The sequence below is a fragment of the Panulirus ornatus genome, chromosome 5 (assembly GCF_036320965.1).
Source record: "Panulirus ornatus isolate Po-2019 chromosome 5, ASM3632096v1, whole genome shotgun sequence".
In the NCBI taxonomy this organism is placed as follows: Eukaryota; Metazoa; Arthropoda; class Malacostraca; order Decapoda; family Palinuridae; genus Panulirus; species Panulirus ornatus.
This window is the reverse complement of record NC_092228.1, coordinates 12,059,215-12,080,035: the sequence shown is the minus strand read 5'-3', so window position 1 is coordinate 12,080,035 and position 20,821 is coordinate 12,059,215. Positions and strand designations below refer to the sequence as shown.

At 38.5% G+C, this 20,821-nt stretch overlaps 1 protein-coding gene across 6 annotated transcripts in view; it reads right to left on the bottom strand.

The window, feature by feature from the left end:
• LOC139748555 (mesoderm induction early response protein 1) overlaps nt 1–20,821 on the bottom strand; it is a 63,634-nt gene extending 42,813 nt beyond the window's left edge. Inside the window, exons 1-3 of one of the 6 annotated variants that reach the window (XM_071661599.1) lie at nt 20,743–20,821; nt 7,933–8,082; nt 2,198–2,269 (exon numbers count right to left, since the gene is read on the bottom strand). In XM_071661599.1, coding sequence (XP_071517700.1) covers nt 2,198–2,223 — 26 coding nt within the window. In that variant the 5' untranslated portion in view covers nt 2,224–2,269; nt 7,933–8,082; nt 20,743–20,821. Of the gene's footprint in view, nt 1–2,197; nt 2,270–7,932; nt 8,083–20,097; nt 20,684–20,742 lie in introns of those variants that run through there. The other 5 variants (XM_071661598.1, XM_071661600.1, XM_071661602.1 and 2 more) reach the window with 5 other exon arrangements.

Here is a 20,821-nt window from a genome sequence, read left to right as displayed (position 1 = left end):
AAACACTTTACTTCTCCCAGTTTTTCTCCATTCAAACTTACCTCCCAATCGACTTGACCCTCAACCCTACTGTACCTAATAACCTTGCTCTTATTCACATTTACTCTTAACTTTCTTCTTTCACACACTTTACCAAACTCAGTCACCAGCTTCTGCAGTTTCTCACATGAATCAGCCACCAGTGCTGTATCATCAGCGAACAACAACTGACTCACTTCCCAAGCTCTCTCATCCCCAACAGACTTCATACTTGCCCCTCTTTCCAAAACTCTTGCATTTACCTCCCTAACAATCCATAAACAAATTAAACAACCATGGAGACATCACACACCCCTGCCGCAAACCTACATTCACTGAGAACCAATCACTTTCCTCTCTTCCTACACGTACACATGCCTTACATCCTTGATAAAAACTTTTCACTGCTTCTAACAACTTACCTCCCACACCATATATTCTTAATATTCTTAATACCTTCCACAGAGCATCTCTATCAACTCTATCATATGCCTTCTCCAGATCCATAAATGCTACATACAAATCCAATTGCTTTTCTAAGTATTTCTCACATACATTCTCCAAAGCAAACACCTGATCCACACATCCTCTACCACTTCTGAAACCACACTGCTCTTCCCCAATCTGATGCTAGTGGTATTATGGCAATTCAGACACTAATAATGAATTACGAAGAATACAATATCAAGAAATATACTACAAGAGAAATATAGATGGTACATGTCTTACTCTCTTGATGAAAAACTATTCACTGCTTCCTCTATCATTCCACCCACACCATATATTCGGAGCACCTTCCATTGAGCATCTCTATCAACCCTATTAAAAACTTTCTCCAGATTCATAAATACCCCATACAAAAATCCTTCTGTCTGTCTAAGTATTTCTCATCCACATTCTTCAAAACAGCCATGTGATCCACACATCCTTTATCACTCCTGAAACCACGCTGTTCTTCACCAGTCAGAAGCTCTTTGCATGCCAATGCCCTTATGATCACCACTCCTCCATACAACTTACCAGCTACAATTAACAAACTTATACCTCTGTAGTTTGAACACTCACTCGCTCACACTTGGTTATTATGTAAATGTATTTACATACATCTTTACACATTTTCATATTCTTATAAGACCCATTACACAATGATAAACACCATTTCAACACATCAAAAAACTTGCTCTGCCCAAGATGCAACTTCTACATTTCAGTTGCCCATCACTCAACCCACATAGACAGACACAAACACATGAAACTTTATCATTTGTAGTCACACTCGGTGGATATGAGCAGCTTCCTAAGCACTGCCAAAGCCCCATATTTACATCTATCAGCATAAAAGTTTACAATTTATAATTGCTTCAAGAGTAGTAGTCTTTGTAAAAGACACCTACAGTGACCAAGAGATACTTAGCCAGACAAATGTTAAAATGCTAATGAGTTCAAAATAAGTCCACAAAGACTTGGGTTCATATGATGACTCGCAGCACCTGCTCAGCAAGTCTTCATGCATAGACTCCTTATTTTACAAGTTAAAAATAATTTCCTTTATGAATTTCTATAATTACAGTAAACAGCTGCATAAATATATGTTTTCACAAAGGGTGCAACAACAGTGATGACAAAGAACTTTTTGGATTTCATGAAACAAACAAATTTCATGAATTTCTGGGTTTCTGAAAATAGTGAAAAACTTCCCAGACTTTCTGAGTTCCCAAAAGAATCCATCTATGATACAGACCACAAGCATTGTAACTAAATTACACATAAGAATTTTTTCTAAGTACCGTTGTAGTTTCTGCTTACCTCCTTCTCACAACAAAAGACAAATTAAATACTGAGTCTACAATTAGCCTCTATTTAAAAATGCCATTCCTATACAACATACAAGTCAATATGAAATTCAGTTATGACTAAATCAAAAGATTTAATGAAAATTCTTTTCATTATTATATGCAAAATAACTTATCACACATGGTCTCACAAAGTAAACTATTCTAAAATATGTCCATTAAGAGATGTCTTACCAATGGACTTGAACAAAGAACATAAACACTATTGCAGGAGCATGAAATAGCTATGTATAAATGTATCTGTGCTATGAAAGTGCCTGAGAAACCAACTTAAACGATGTTAACCAAAGACATTTAAGCATGAAAAATAGGTCACAGTAACCTACTTTTGGAGTGATGGCGTGGTACTCATGGAGATGCATCCCCTCACGGAGTTTCATGACTGCCATGAACAGTGCCTGAGAAACGAACATAAACACAAAAGTTAACCAAAATCACCAAGTGTGAAAGACAGGTTACAGTGACCTATTTGGGGGGGAGGCAAAGGCATGGATATGCAACCCCTCAACATGAATGCCATGAACAATGTCAGAAGCAAACACAAAAGCTAACCACAATGAATAAAAATTAGGCAGAGAGACCTAATTTTGGGGTGATAATGTAACACTTAGGGAGAAACATTCCCTTACATTTCATGATTCTATGAACATCACCCAAGAAACAAATGTGTGCAAAGCTAACAAAAGTCACTGAATCATGCAAAAAAAAAAAAAAAAGTCCTTGACCTAGTTTTGGAATGACCAGATTGCAAAAGAATAAAAATGATGTTAAAATTACCTACTTTTTAGTGATGATCAAAGATAAATATAAAAGCAGAAGTTAATAATTCTGTGAAGGAGTGCTTGAAAGACTATTATATAATGGTTAAATAAATGTCAGTGAATCTAGAAAAAGTCAAAATACCCTAATTTGGGGTGAAGACAGAAATCCTTGAGATGTATTCACTGTCCAAGTTCCAAGATGATAAAATGAAAACTATCATAACAATGGACCTTAAAACAAACAGACACAACCTTTGAATTTTGAAAACATATTCATGATGTACAGAGTGAACAGTTCTTCAAAAGATGCAAGGCAAGAAAAACCAGATAACATAACATAAATTGAGCAAGAAACTTAAAAAAGATGTGAAAAAGTACTTCTACAGAACTGGGCAAAGTGGCTGAATGGAATAAAAGGCTGAAGACAAGGCTAATGCAGACAGCATACAAAAATTTAAGAAGTTGTATGATGGTAGAGAACATCCAAGTTATGGGGCCCCATTTGTGTAAAATTAATTCCTTGTACACAGCAAGTAAGTAATTACAACCAAATACATACACACGTGTTGCTGGCATTCAACCCATAAACACTTTCCATCTAACTCATAACACTTAATGGCATGCAACTCGTACAACAATTCATTATCAACTCAAAATTTTCCTGTTGTAAGTGCTAAAATGCCAGCCCTGCCTTAATGGTACGATTCTGTCATGGAAAAAAATCTGTCATAAGTAAAGAAAATTAAAGAGGTGGGGGCCCTAAGAGCATAAATTTCTCTCCTCATACTGCACAAATTGGTACCATATTAAAATTTACAAAATCAAAACCTTCAGAAGTTTAAAAAATGATCAAAAGGAGAGAAGGTTCAAGAGATGAGGCCTCTTTGTTCTATAAAAATATTTAACTAATGAATAACTACACACACACTCCGACAGTGGAGGAGAGAAAGGACTCTGATAACATGATTATAACTATCTCTGTATTGATCTGACAAAGCTTTCCTTATACTCTAATACTAAGCTCCATGAAATTGGCTGAGTACAATCTACAAGAGAACACAAGAGACTAAACAAGGAAAAAGTTATCAAAGTAAGAAAGATTTGAAGAAATATTTATGGTAACAAATTAGTAGCTAAAAGAGGGCAAAGCAGCTGCAAAAAATGAAACTAATAAGTAGAATGCCTCTCTGTAATGAACAAAATTGTCGTCACTTCACTCACTCAACTCCTTCACACACAGACAAGCACATCAATATCTATTATCAGTTGCAGACTTTTCCAAAAAGTAAGAACACTCAACTTTAACTGACAATGGTGAAAAGAACCTACCACCCATACATACGACACCTTTACTCATAGCATTCTTATCAGTGCTTTGGTTTCCTACTCCTATGACTTGAGGGATCAATCAGAAAACATACATGCTAGTTACCAACAATGCAATACCCCATCCTGCACAACAAATTGTTTAGCACACCTGAATAAATGTACTAAATGTGGGTTGTGCTAAAACTAAATGGAAATATCATACAACACCAACACATAAGCCTACCATCACTTCTTCCCTGAAAGATCCATAAGGATACACCTTAGTGACATGCCATGGAAGGCACCCAGCATCAAGATGAAGACTTTTACCAAAACAACTCAAATCTCAATATTCTGGTAGAACTACTATTGCAAAATAATTTATGAAGCATGCAGGGGAATATCTTATTATCCTACCAATCTACACCACAGCAAGCAAATTAACATCTCCAGAGGTACGAAAGTGTTAAGTACTTTGAAAAGACAGACTTCTTCCTTCACCTGCATCTACCAACTCTCCAATCACAAGACACCTCCACTCAACAATCCCTTAGCTTTTATTTACCACAAACCCCTCTTCACTGATGCAGCATGCATCTCAGTCTACCATCTAGCCCATTCATCCTCAGATACTGAGGATGCAGTGCAAGATTTTCCAATTTCGTGAAGGCTATATAGCTTCATGGTGCAGTACACCTATTACCTTTACAGCAGAAAAAAGAAATCTTCAATGGCTCCACCATCAACAAAATGCCCTGCTGACTGAAAGCCTTCAAGTTTCCCCATCACAGAAAATAGCAAATTCATAGTTTCTCAATGAATTACAACCCATCAATAATACCTTGAACCCTAGCCTAAAATGGAAAAGATTTGTGAGTGGGCTTTCACAGACTCTGACAGTTCCATAGATCCTCAACTTCACTGTGGCTTGCAACCTAATCAACCACAACATAATCATCAACAATGTTATCAACTCTGAGTTGCAAAAAAGTAGGTTTGCCTTGATTCAAATTGTTCATTTTCATTAATTTACATAAAAAAATTATATCTATTATTTATTTTGCTTTGTTACTACAAGGTAGTGCAAGGAAACAGACGAAAGAATGGCCCAACCCACCCACATACACATGTATATACATACACGTTCACACAAGCAAATATACATACCTATACATCTCAACGTATACATACATATATATACACACACACACAGACATATACATATATACACATGTACATAATTCATAGTCTGCCTTTATTCATTCCCATCGCCACCTTGCCACACATGAAATAACAACCCCCTCCCCCCGTATGTGCGCGAGGTAGCGCTAGGAAAAGACAACAAAGGCCACATTCGTTCACACTCAGTCTCTAGCTGTCGTGTATAATGCACCGAAACCACAGCTCCCTTTCCACATTCAGGCCCCACAGAACTTTCCATGGTTTGCTTCATATGCCCTGGTTCAACCTAATGACAGGACGTCGACCCCAGTATACCACATTGTTTCAATTCACTCTATTCCTTGTACGCCTTTCACCCTCCTGCATGTTCAGGCCCCAATCACTCAAAATCTTTTTCACTCCATCTATCCACCTCCACTTTGGTCTCCCACTTCTCCTCTTTCCTTCCACCTGTGACACATATATCCTCTTGGTCAATCTTTCCTCACTCATTCTCTCCATGTAACCAAACCATTTCAAAACACCCTCTTCTGCTCTCTCAACCACCCTCTTTTTATTACCACACCCCTCTCTTACCCTTTCATTACTTACTCGATCAAACCACCTCACACCACATATTGTCCTCAAACATCTCATTTCCAGCACATCCACCCTCCTCTGCACAACTCTATCTATAGCCCAAGCGTCACAACCATATAACATTGTTGGAACCACTATTCATTCAAACATACCCATTTTTGCTTTCCAAGATAATGTTCTCGATTTCCACACATTCTTCAACGCTCTCAGAACTTTTGCCCCCTCCCCCACCCTATGATTCACTTCCGCTTCCATGGTTCCATCTGCTGCCAGATCCACTCCCAGATATCTAAAACACTTTACTTCCTCCAGTTTTTCTCCATTCAAACTTACCTCCCAATTGACTTGTCCCTCAACCCTACTGTACCTAATAACCTTGCTCTTATTCACATTTACTCTCAGCTTTCTTCTTTCACACACTTTACCAAACTCAGTCACCAGCTTCTGCAGTTTCTTACATGAATCAGCCACCAGCGCTGTATCATCAGCGGACAACAACTGACTCACTTCCCAAGCTCTCTCATCCACAACAGACTGCATACTTGCCCCTCTTTCCAAAACTCTAGCATTCACCTCCCTAACAACCCCATCCATTAAGAAATTAAACAACCATGGAGACATTACGCATCCCTGCCTGCAAACCACTAACTTTGTATGTTATAAATCACATTACATTTTTAAAGTTAAAATTATATAAAAAGCTTTTCTTTCAGAACACATAACACAGCTAAATACTATGAGCATATCCATTTATCAATAAACAATACATGAATGTTCAACCTATTTCAAAGCACACACACACAGACAAATACATAAATAAAATTCAACGTCAGAGATAAAGTTTTGGAATGTAATACCACGCTGGGCAGGTGACCATCTAAAAATAAATGCCTCCAAAAAATGTATGAAGTCTAGAACAAGTTGCCCTAATGAATCCTAAACTCTGTAGAGCTCTTACTCACCCATCAATATGAGTTATTCATAAATGCAAGCTGCCACACATGAATATAAAGCTCATCTTTTCTAAACAGCTTAGGAAGATTAGAACTACTGTTACTGAATATGTAACAAAACTGAATATAAAAAAGGAATTTTGCAAAGCATATGTTATACCAGCTGCTTTCCTTTGGTTAGCTCTACTGCACAGCAATGGATATTTTTTTTTATATTCTATCTACAAGGAACAAAAAACAAGAGTGCTATCCTAACCCCCACCCAAAAAAAATTTTAGCCATATTTCTCTGACATACATATCAATGCATGTTATAAGTATGAACTTCCTCACATCCAACACTTCCAAAAAATATACATTCAGAAGTATGAAAACTTTTCTCTCTGGGGCAGTGTCCTGTGAGCCTTGAGAGATGTCTCAGACCTCCAGAGATTAGACATCTCTCTACCTTACTGGCAAGGCACATGCCTTTCACCATTTGTTAACCCCTTAACTCCTCTAGACGGATATCTACACAAGCTGGACAACACCTCTAGGCATGATATTATGCAGAGAGTCTCTTGCCTCTATTTCAAAGCAATCCGCCAAACCTAGGTGGTTACCGAGGTGGCAATGCTCAACAATTTCTCCCCACAGTCAATCATCCCCCTGCTGTGACAGTGACAGCACATTTGCGTGAGTTTTCTGGGAAGGAAACAGAGCAGCACTTAGCTAGATTTAGAGGATTAAGCAGATAATCCTGAATTACCTGACAGCGATCTGTCTTTGGATCATTTGGAGAGTTATTTTATGAACTGACTTTTTAAGCTCTGAGGGCAATGTTGCCAGCACCTACCAGACCTTGACAACACTAAATATGAATGGTGCATTTGAATTTTAAAATCTTTTATATGATTTGCTGAGATGACAAAAGATATCAATGAATTACACTGATTATCTAAAAAGATAAAACAAAAAGATTTTTCGCATACAATCAAACATAACAATGTTATAAATTTCTTGCTGCAGGTAAAATCAATAAGATATGAGCAATGGCAACTCACTTGACACTCAAGCCTTACTCCTCCCCTTTTTAACGCATTGTACTGAAACATATACAAAACTTCAACACATTATCAAAGTGGAAGTTAATGATGAAATATGCTTCCGAAGTTATTTTTTTCACTGTTACAATGATATCTTTGAAATAATAATGTTGAGTACATTTTTCATACAACTTGAAAAACAGATTCATAGGGTTGGAAATGAAACCTAACTCAGGAGTTAAGGGGTTAATCACCTGCTAAGTAGTTAATGGCATGGCTCGGCCCGAGTCCGCCCTCTGACCAATCAACAACCTCCACTCAGCGATGACGTCATCATCCCCAGGTCTTCGGTTGAGATGCACCTCATTATTCTTGGAATACAGACGTCAACACAACGGTGGTCACTGTTGGTTAGAGAAAGGCTTTTCAAAAGAAAGAGGAAGGGAGGGCAGGAAAGACAACCAAGAAATGCTTGCAAACACTGCCCTGGAGAGAAAGAGTTCTTCATAGCTCAAAACTTATACAATTTCTCTCCAGGGTTTATTTGTCCTACAAGCCATGAAAGCATACCAACATGGAGGAGGGTTAATGAAAAACTTCATGATAAAGCCAAGCTTACAACTGATAAAGAAACTCTTGAAAACAACATTGGGTGGTCACTTATGTCTTAAAACTGGAATTAGAAAGGAACTAACAGATCTATCTGAAGCAAAAACAGATCCATTTTCAGTCACAATGAAATGTGCTGGGTAAAACATGTATATGGAGAAAGTAACAAGATCAGTAGACTACAAAATGCTGTCAGTTCTAGATTAAGGCATGGCTTTAGATACTGGTGGTACTATGGCCTATCTGGAGATGTTAATCATGAGAATTGTAAAGCTTGTGGCCAAAGATACAGACACACTAAAACATTATGTCTTTAACTGTTAATACATTTAACCTTTCATGAATACATCCAAACAAGCCCTGTATGAAATGGCAGAGCACCTAATTGTTAATAATAAGATACTGTACCTGATATCCTGAAATTCGATTAGCTTTTTGCACCTGACATAAATATACTCTTTGCAAGACAAGTTTATGTAATGAACCAACTTTGTAACAATCTGTCATGATTATCTGCCTACTGGAGCTTGCCAAAGATCCTATGTGACTTCTGCAATCCTTCTGCCCTTCCACTCACACGATAAGCATGGGGTGCATAATAAATTGCCACTCAGTGGTAAAAACCAAATCAATATATTACCCTTACAATAATCTTGATACACTATGGTCCCTTTACCCTGAAAGTGGCAACCCAAATGCCACACCATAAAATCCCTCAGCATTTAGAATATGGTATAATTGAGGCTTAGTTTAGAAAAAACAAAGATCTTCCCGATAAATTCCTGAAAATGGAAGATTTTCAGAGAGGCCAGTGGTGGAGCCTACCTCTCAGAACTCATGACCGGGGTAGGGGAAGGAGGAGGGTTCCTTGGCAAAATTGTCCTCAACTAATATAAGCTTTAGATTTCTGCATACTAAAGATGTTTCCATTAGAACCTCTGATCAAATTGATTCCACCAATTTTCAATCACCCTAAGCAGTAGTTCTTCTGTATAGAGACTGTTTTGTAACTCAATACTAATTTCTCTGCACCTAGGGCTAACAGGAGAGGTTTCAGGATGAGCTATTGAGACTCAATTAAGCCAGAAAAATACTCAAATAGAAAATTGGACTCCTTTTTGATAATTTGGTTTGAAAATTCAAAGGGTGCAAAAGGAATTCTGAAAGAAAATTTTAAAACTCAATGGAACCAGAATCTTGGCAGAAAACTTGAAAGAGGTTCCAGTCCAACAGGTACAGTCTGAGTCCCCAAATGAAAAATACAGAGATAACAATAAGTGTCCCTCATATCAGGTTATGCAAGGTCTGAAAACTCTGTGCGTAAATTCCAAAGTCCAGAACTTCAACACAGGCTTCTGAACCATGGCTAATGAGTTCTATAAAACATGAGGTATCACCTATGAAAATAATAAGCTGAAAAGACTTCTAGAACTGAAGCTGTCACTTGCTTGGACTGTCAGACATCAAATCTTACAATCCAATTACTTGGTAAAAAGTCTCCCTTGGAGATAACTGGTTAAGATTAAACCGGTTAAAAGTTCCAGCTCATGATAAGAACACCTGCGAAGTCATCTGGTATCTTACATTGGAGAAACAAAGTTTAACAACATAATATTGCCTTGTGGTAAGAAGACTCACCAAAAGAGTCAGCATCAACAATAGATTTTTCTCTTTTAGGAAGATGCAGCTGAAGTCTTATGCACTGCTGTATACAATCCATGAGGAACAGAAATACACATCCAAGAATCAGGATATTCCATGGAATGAGGAATCAAATAACCCACAGTTCATCCATGTTGCTTGAGCTTGAGCAGAGAGAGAGAGAGAGAGAGAGAGAGAGAGAGAGAGAGAGAGAGAGAGAAATTCTTTTTTGGGACCAATACTCTACTTGATATTTGAAAAGACTTGTCTGAAAGTAGGACTTCAACCTGAATTGTCTGCAGATGATGTAAAGACCATGGGAAAGTAAAAAGTGACGAGGATTGCAGCAATTTACATGGGTATCTAAACAGACTCAAAAGTTGGCCTGATACATGGTTAACGAAATTCAACCCAAGCAAATGTAAAGTAACGAGGATGGGTGAAAATGAAAGGCCTCAATTTGATTATTATCAAGCAGGAAAGAGGAAATAACTTTCAGGATTCTCTGTGTGATAAGGACCAGGGAGTCAACATCCCTAACCTAATGCCAGAGTTCTACATTAGAAAAGTTTGAGACAAACAATCTACTGGCAAATATTAAAACAGCACTCAAGTATATGAATATGGACATTTTTATCAAGCTGTTCATATCCCACATAAGGCCAAAATTACAATAAGGAGCCACCAGCGGAGATGGAGTATCTTATGAACCTCTGAGTCTTGTTATATCAGCTACCGATTGTACAGCACCAACTCACCTTTTAACAAATTTGTTCTACAGATTAGCTACGCATGTAAAGCATTTTGTCGTATTCAGTATGAGTTTCTGTTTCCTTATACGAGAGCACTCTTTCACGCTGAGTCTTACAAATAATTTCAGAACATATTCCTGTCATCATGGGTTTCTAGACTATATCCATAATGTCTGGTGGCGGTTACAGCTTCTCAGGTTTGGTCACAGCACCTAATGAAGAAAGAGCTAAAAGAGAAGGTCCAGAGGAGAACAAAGATGGAACTCTATTGAATTGCGAACAAAGATGGATTTCTACTAAATTGCAAGAGCAGAATTATGGAGAAAGGTTATGACGCTACAGATTTACCCACTTTGGAAAAGAGAAGAGCGAGGGGTGACCTGATCATAACCTATAGTTTTTAAAACAGAATGATGATATGGACAGAACAATTCCTTGAGAGATGTAGGGATTGATATTCTATAGGCCATACCACGAAATTATAGAAGACACTTGTTTAAAAAAAATTCTTTCATAGTACTGAAGCGGTGGATGTATGGAAAAAGAGTGACTAAGGACCTGGTTAATGCAGACACCATAAATAAATTTAAGTCGTATGATGGCAAGGATTGTTCAAAAAGAACAACTGAGTTCATGGTTAATGCATATAGCATACATAAACCTAAGAAGTTGTATGATGGTAGTTCAAATAGATAATTCCAAGAGGAACTTTGCACAGAGAAAGAGAGAGAGAGAGAGAGAGAGAGAGAGAGAGAGAGAGAGAGAACCTCTATGAGCATGATAACGCAGCACTAATCTTACTTTTGTGTTTGTCTGATAAATGTCCCTTTATTTCTTATTAGTAAGGGCAATCACTTTCTCCTTATCCAAATTTCAGCTCATGAGTCAAATAAAATGCTTCAGTAAATTACAATCAACAAAATCAAGTATAAAGTAATTTTGTTCTATAATCGTGGTTTTGTAATATAAAGAATAAAAGATCAAAGCATGAGTTGGAGCATTATATTTCAATCCATGATACTGTGATAGAGGTGATAGTAATGAATATCTGTGAAAATATGGAGTCAATCATGGTAAACACAGGTAAAAGACTTGATAAAGTATCAACATAACTAGGGAAAACCTCACCTTAAACTCCCATGACAGCCAATATTTACTTGATTCTGGTCTGCTTGAAAAATATGAGATTGGTGAGGTCACCATCTGCGTCCTGGTTATGTTCATGAAGCCAGATTCCATCACATACTTAACCATATATCTTGCATCAGATATTGGTAAAATTCAATGGTAATACTATATTGAAATTTAAGGTAAATTGATAGAATCAATAAAACCTTACCAATCTTACCCTAGCAGCCAATATACTTTAAATTTCCACACCATTATTGAAATACTATATATCAATGTCTGATGCATGACATATGGTCAAACACAGAAAAATGGCAACCATAACAATCAGTAAATTCCGATATACAATATAAGGGAATATTAACTGATGAAGGTGGTTAGATGAGGTTTTCATTGGTTCTGTTGGTTTATATTAAGTGATACATGCAAGTTTATATTTTCCCCACATTTCCCTGATATTCATAATCCTCATTAATATCACTCTATCTAAAATCACAAAATGTTATGAAATGCTCAAAATCAAGCTCCACAACTTTCATTCTATCCTTTAAATGGTACACTAACAAAATCACTCAGTGCACAAAGCAAGTTTTGATGTGCAGCTCCACTGGCAATTTGCCAACACATCATTACACCATCGACATAAGTCCTTCTCTAAATAAGCACCTCACCTGACTCTTCCAAGTGTTGAACTAATCTTCATTAAACCATGGCTATATGCAACATGTAAGAAATTAAAAAATTCCCCCCTGGAGGGGAAGGGGGGGGTGCGCTTTCATGTGTGGCAGGGTGGCAACGGGAATGGAAGACGGCAGCAAGTATGAATAAGTACATGTGCATATATGCATGTATACACTGAAATGTATATGTATGTATGTGTGTGTACGTATTATGTATATACATGTGCATATGGGTGGGTTGGGCCATTCCTCATCTGTTTCCTTGCGCCACATCGCTAACACAGGAGACAGTGATTAAGTATAATAATTATAATAATAATAATAATAACAATAATTATAATTTTTTTTTCCAAAAGAAGGAACAGAGAAGGGGGCCAGGTGAGGATATTCCCTCAAAGGCCCAGTCCTCTGTTCTTAACACTACCTCGCTAATGCGGGAAATGGCGAATAGTATGAAAGAATAATAATATATATATATATATATATATATATATATATATATATAGTCCTGGCAGGAAAAACTTAGTGTTATACGGCCTGCGCCAGTATTTTTTGCCTGTTAGTATCATACCCTGAAAACATGACTGAAAAGATGAAAAATACTGGGGCAGCTCATGGACATTGGCGGGAAAGGAGGGACCCCCAGGGAAGCAACAGGTGGCGGTCAGTCTGCCTAAAGCTACTGTGGAGGCTACATTTATTTCTGGTGTACCCCCTGACGTCCACTTTTTTACTCCACCCATGAGTGCTTTATAGTGGGTTTGTGCTGCAATTCTTGGCCCTAAGGACTTGTCTCAAGAGGATACTGCTGCTATTGTACTCCTGTACAAGGCAGGGAAGTGTAATACAGAAATAGCTGAAACTACAGGGCTGGCACTATGAAGACAGCAAAAAAAGACAAAGTGCTTCATTGACGGTGGTGGCACTGACATTCCTACCCGAAAAAAAACAGCCTGGATGACCTCGTATCACTTCCCAACACACTCTGAAGATTATACAACATCAATTAGACACTACTCCACATATTCCAGCATAACAGTTAAAGGAAGACAATCCTAGGCTACTAAATTCAAGAGGAGTATGCCTCGCAAGAAACCGCTTCTGATAGACCACTAGCACAAGAACAGATTTGCATTTGCCAAGAAATATTTGCAGTGGGACAACAAAAAGTAGATGAAAGTGTTGTGGTCTAGTGAGGCTACACTTGATGTTCCAAACAGCCATTGAGGCAAAGTGTATCAGAGGCCAGGTAGTGATCTGTACAACCTTAACTACATTCAAGGAACTGTATAAGTTCCAGACTCACAAATGGTTTGGGGTGATTTTGGCTATGATGGTGTTGGAAGGCTTGCATCTTGACCTCGAAATATGACCATGAATCAGATTCGATACGTGGAGCTGTTGTGTGATGAATTACTGTTTTGTGAAGACTGGATGTGATATCTTTTATGCCACACTGCTAAATTAATACATGAAAGGTTTGCATTTTGTGGTGCGACATACATTCAGGACTGGCCAGGTAATTCACCTGACTTTAACCCTATTGAGAACATGTGGTCGATTATAAAGTTGCAGTTGTGTAGACAGGATACATCCAGCATTTCTAAGCTCTGAGCCACCATCCAGGACATTTGAGACAACCTTGACCCTACATACCTATAATATCTTGCAGCATCTGTTCTCAAGCACCTTCAGGATTGTATTAAGGCTAAGAGACATCATATGAAGTACTAAGTGGGGATGAGTACCTGTTTTAGCTCGTTTAGTTATATCTTTATATGAAGCGTCACACTGTAAGTAGGGCACGCTAGTTCTGTCCACCAGCATTGTGTGTGTGTGTGTGTGTGTGTGTGTGTGTGTGTGTGTGTGTGTGTGTTGTGTATATATATATATATATATATATATATATATGTATATTTATTTTTTTTTAATTTTCCAAAAGAAGGAACAGAGAAGGGGGCCAGGTGAGGATATTACCTCAAAGGCCCGGTTCTCTGTTCTTAACACTACCTCGCTAACGCAGGAAATGGCGAATAGTTTGAAAGAAAAAAAAGAAATATATATATATATATATATATATATATATATATATATATATATATATATATATATATATATATATACATATTATCCCTGGGGATAGGGGATTAAGAATACTTCCCACGTATTCCCTGCGTGTTGTAGAAGGCGACTAAAAGGGGAGGGAGAGGGGGGCTGGAAATCCTCCCCTCTCGTTTTTTTTTTTTTAAGTTTTCCAAAAGAAGGAACAGAGGGGGCCAGGTGAGGATACTCCAAAAAAGACCCAGTCCTCTGTTCTTAGCGCTACCTCGCTAACGCAGGAAATATCAAATAGTTTAAAAATATATATATATATATATATATATATATATATATATATATATATATATATATATTATTTTTATTCTTTATTATACTTTGTCGCTGTCTCCCGCGTTTGCGAGGTAGCGCAAGGAAACAGACGAAAGAAATGGCCCAACCCCTCCCCCCATACACATGTATATACATACGTCCACACACGCAAATATACACACCTACACAGCTTTCCATGGTTTACCCCAGACGCTTCACATGCCTTGATTCAATCCACTGACAGCACGTCAACCCCGGTATACCACATCGCTCCAATTCACTCTATTCCTTGCCCTCCTTTCACCCTCCTGCATGTTCAGGCCCCGATCACACAAAATCTTTTTCACTCCATCTTTCCACCTCCAATTTGGTCTCCCTCTTCTCCTCGTTCCCTCCACCTCCGACACATATATCCTCTTGGTCAATCTTTCCTCACTCATTCTCTCCATGTGACCAAACCACTTCAAAACACCCTCTTCTGCTCTCTCAACCACGCTCTTTTTATTTCCACACATCTCTCTTACCCTTACGTTACTCACTCGATCAAACCACCTCACACCACACATTGTCCTCAAACATCTCGTTTCCAGCACATCCATCCTCCTGCGCACAACTCTATCCATAGCCCACGCCTTGCAACCATACAACATTGTTGGAACCACTATTCCTTCAAACATACCCATTTTTGCTTTCCGAGATAATGTTCTCGACTTCCACACATTCTTCAAGGCCCCCAGAATTTTCGCCCCCTCCCCCACCCTATGATCCACTTCCGCTTCCATGGTTCCATCCGCTGCCAGATCCACTCCCAGATATCTAAAACACTTCACTTCCTCCAGTTTTTCTCCATTCAAACTCACCTCCCAATTGACTTGACCCTCAACCCTACTGTACCTAATAACCTTGCTCTTATTCACATTTACTCTTAACTTTCTTCTTCAACACACTTTACCAAACTCAGTCACCAGCTTCTGCAGTTTCTCACATGAATCAGCCACCAGCGCTGTATCATCAGCGAACAACAACTGACTCACTTCCCAAGCTCTCTCATCCCCAACAGACTTCATACTTGCCCCTCTTTCCAAAACTCTTGCATTTACCTCCCTAACAACCCCATCCATAAACAAATTAAACAACCATGGAGACATCACACACCCCTGCCGCAAACCTACATTCACTGAGAACCAATCACTTTCCTCTCTTCCTACACGTACACATGCCTTACATCCTCGATAAAAACTTTTCACTGCTTCTAACAACTTTCCTCCCACACCATATATTCTTAATACCTTCCACAGAGCATCTCTATCAACTCTATCATATGCCTTCTCCAGATCCATAAATGCTACATACAAATCCATTTGCTTTTCTAAGTATTTCTCACATACATTCTTCAAAGCAAACACCTGATCCACACATCCTCTACCACTTCTGAAACCACACTGCTCTTCCCCAATCTGATGCTCTTTTTTCTTTCTTTCATACTATTCGCCATTTCCCGCATTAGCGAGGTAGCGTTAAGAACAGAGGACTGGGCCTTTGAGGGAATATCCTCACCTGGCCCCCCTTCTCTGTTCCTTCTTTTGGAAAATTGAAAAAAAAACGAGAGGGGAGGATTTCCAGCCACCCGCTCCCTCCCCTTTTAGTCGCCTTCTACGACACGCAGGGAATACGTGGGAAGTATTCTTTCTCCCCTATCCCCAGGGACAATATATATATATATATATGTAGCATCTATGGATCTGGAGAGGGAATATGATAGAGTGGATAGAGATGCTCTGTGGAAGGTATTAAGAATATATGGTGTGTGAGGAAAGTTTTTAGAAGCAGTGAAAAGTTTTTATCGAGGATGTAAGGCATGTGTACGTGTAGGAAGTGAGGAAAGTGATTGGTTCTCAGTGAATGTAGGTTTGCGGCAGGGGTGTGTGATGTCTCCATGGTTGTTTAATTTGTTTATGGATGGGGTTGTTAGGGAGGTAAATGCAAGAGTTTTGGAAAGAGGGGCAAGTATGAAGTCTGTTGGGGATGAGAGAGCTTGGGAAGTGAGTCAGTTGTTGTTCGCTGATGATACAGCGCTGGTGGCTGATTCATGTGAGAAACTGCAGAAGCTGGTGACTGAGTTTGGTAAAGTGTGTGAAAGAAGAAAGTTAAGAGTAAATGTGAATAAGAGCAAGGTTATTAGGTACAGTAGGGTTGAGGGTCAAGTCAATTGGGAGGTGAGTTTGAATGGAGAAAAACTGGAGGAAGTGAAGTGTTTTAGATATCTGGGAGTGGATCTGGCAGCGGATGGAACCATGGAAGCGGAAGTGGATCATAGGGTGGGGGAGGGGGCGAAAATTCTGGGAGCCTTGAAGAATGTGTGGAAGTCGAGAACATTATCTCGGAAAGCAAAAATGGGTATGTTTGAAGGAATAGTGGTTCCAACAATGTTGTATGGTTGCGAGGCGTGGACTATGGATAGAATTGTGTGCAGGAGGATGGATGTGCTGGAAATGAGATGTTTGAGGACAATGTGTGGTGTGAGGTGGTTTGATCGAGTAAGTAACGTAAGGGTATGAGAGATGTGTGGAAATAAAAAGAGCGTGGTTGAGAGAGCAGAAGAGGGTGTTTTGAAATGGTTTGGTCACATGGAGAGAATGAGTGAGGAAAGATTGACCAAGAGGATATATGTGTCGGAGGTGGAGGGAACGAGGAGAAGAGGGAGACCAAATTGGAGGTGGAAAGATGGAGTGAAAAAGATTTTGTGTGATCGGGGCCTGAACATGCAGGAGGGTGAAAATAGGGCAAGGAATAGAGTGAATTGGAGCGATGTGGTATACCGGGGTTGACGTGCTGTCAGTGGATTGAATCAAGGCATGTGAAGCGTCTGGGGTAAACCATGGAAAGCTGTGTAGGTATGTATATTTAAGTGTGTGGCCGTATGTATATACATGTGTATGGGGGTGGGTTGGGCCATTTCTTTCGTCTGTTTCCTTGCGCTACCTCGCAAACGCGGGAGACAGCGACAAAGCAAAAAAAAAAAAAAAGAAAAAAAAATATATATATCTTTCTTTCTTTCATACTATTCGCCATCTCCCGCATTAGCGAGGTAGCGTTAAGAACAGAGGACTGGGCCTTAGAGGGAATATCCTCACCTGACCCCCTTCTCTGTTCCTTCTTTTGGAAAATTAAAAAAAAAACGAGAGGGGAGGATTTCCAGCCACCCGCTCCCTCCCCTTTTAGTCTCCTTCTACGACACGCAGGGAATACGTGGGAAGTATTCTTTCTCCCCTATCCCCAGGGATAAAATATATATATATATATATATATATATATATATATATATATATATATATATATATATATATATATATATATTGTACCTTTACTATATAAGAACCTGTACTCAAAACAATGTGGTGATTTTCATTTATCTTATTCTGGCTGACAAACTTTACTCTCCTCAATACAGCTTATTATCATTTTTCGTTTAAGAAATGGAGAAAGTTAAGTTTCCTTTGTTCATGATGATCTGATTCTACCTTATCCCTTCTTTTTACCTTGAACTTTTTCTCTGCTTCAACACCTAGGCTTCTTTGTGGAACACTGCTGCCATTTACATACCTCACCCTCTCTCTTAACATTACCCTCATTCACATACCTCCCTTCTCTAACTCAATCCTACAAACTATAAGAACGACATGTAACTTTTATCAATTTCTAATACTTATTCAGGTGGTGGACTAAAAAACAACTAAAGTATAATAATAAATCTGAGTTTCCTACACTTACAGAAACAAAAAGCATAGCTGCAACTCAAAATATATGATTTGAGCCACATGCTTACATCTCAATCCAAAGTATACTTATACAATGCAACAAGTATGATTTTGATACCTTGGTCAGTAATTCACCTGTTTAGATATACAATGATGGTAGCTCTGGATAATAAGTAATTCTGTTTTGCATTGGTAGCATAGTGTTTAAAGAACTGAAAACAAATACTGCCAAGCATGATTTCATGGAATGATTTAGACATTATAGTTTACTCAATATGGCAATATCAATGAGTTATGAATATCAATGAAAATGTAAGATTGATGTAAATGTAAGTGAAACACTTGTAAATAATTAACAGAACCTGTGATAACCTAACCTTCTTAGGGGCAGAGATTTATCTTAATTCTAAATATTCAAGTCAAAATATAGCATTTATACCCATAACAGCATCATACCAACAGCTGATAAATATTAACATACAGATGAAAACGGACCAGGATGTTCATTGCAACACTAACCGAACACCCACAACAAGTCATGCCATTCGGTCCCCCAACAGTATACCATAATGATACTGCATTGATAAATTTTGGGTAGTCACGAAAGTCAACGTGTGTTCTCAAATTCATGGTCTCCATTCTCCCCATAAGGAAATGTTCAAGCCAGGAAAGTAATCATTCTAGAGGATCAAGTTAATAATTTGTAATCATATAACCTCTTTCAAAATTAACTCACTAACGGTAGGATAATGAGGGAGGGTTCTTTGGTTCCAGGATGCAAATAAGAGAATTCAGATGACTAAAGAAATATTAGGATTCGACTGTGAAGAACAGATCCACTTATGCAGTATTCATATCCCAATATCTTTACAAATATCTGAACTCACAGAACAGATCCTATGAGAACTTCACCTAAATCACATACGGGCTAAAGTTTTATCTACATGCTACATCTAAAATTCAACCTCCAATTCATCTGTAGCATGAGGATTCCATTGGCACCATTTTCGTCAGCTGTATCAATCAAAATGTGTCCCTTCTTTTCTATAAATCTCAGCTGAGAAGGACGGTTCAGTGATCACTGGTTCTACTGATTTCTTACGAGTATTTAGTCTACTTTCACACAAGACGAACAATAAATTTTCCCAGATTTCATAACCCTCACCACTATCATCTTATATACCATGAAATAGAATAAAATGCTACAATTACACTTGAAAACTTTAATTCTATACTCTAAACATTCCACCACCACTGCAATACGAAATCACAAGGTTCCAAATTTAGTTGCAATGCATAACCAGACATTTCCCAAAACACCTAATCATATACAGTATACCTATATCTGCCCTGGGCCATAAGTACCACCTTTTAACACAAGTCAGACAAAACCAGTTTAAAAGACTTAAAAATCATTTCATACAAGATCAAAGTCCCTAGTTACTACAAAATGCTTCACAAAGTAAAAAGGGTTACTGTACTTTCTTGGTCCACATCACATAGCAAGTCCATAGTTGGCTTCTAATTCCAGTTGTCACAGCGACACTGCTAACTCTTCCTCGTCTCTAACTTGACAAAACAAGCACCTCTTATATGCGTATTTATCACACCGCTGTTCAAAATTATTGTTGGGAGTTCTCACTACTTAACGTGGGCTTTACTCTATCGTGTGGGTTTCCTTCTGCACTGAATAATCTTAACTTGGCCCTTAATCACCTGGAATGATAAGAAATCAGGACGCAGCACGCCCAGTCAATCGTCAATCAACCATCATCACTTATTTTGACGTTACATTGACCCAGAGCTGGACTTGGCCGGTAGTAAATGGTCATTGGATAGTTTGTGCAGCGAGTGGTATGCCATGTGCCAGCAATATGGCCTTTTGCACTAATTATTCACTTCATCCCTTCAAAACGTGCCGCACTAGTTACGTCCCCCCACCTTGATAAAGTGTAAACAAAGCCACCAACTGATTTCCATCGATCACAGATACATTATTGCCAGTCACCCACCCGCTTTATCAATGTCAACAGTGGCTAGAAAATAATTTACCTAAAAGATATTTCACATTAATATACATTCTCTCCGAAAAATGACAAAATCAACAAGAATTGATCAAACTTCACCTCCGCCATGTTGGTTTCTATCGGGGGACGCCGGGAGCCCAATCCTCTTAAAACAAGCTCTATGATTGGTTGAATATCA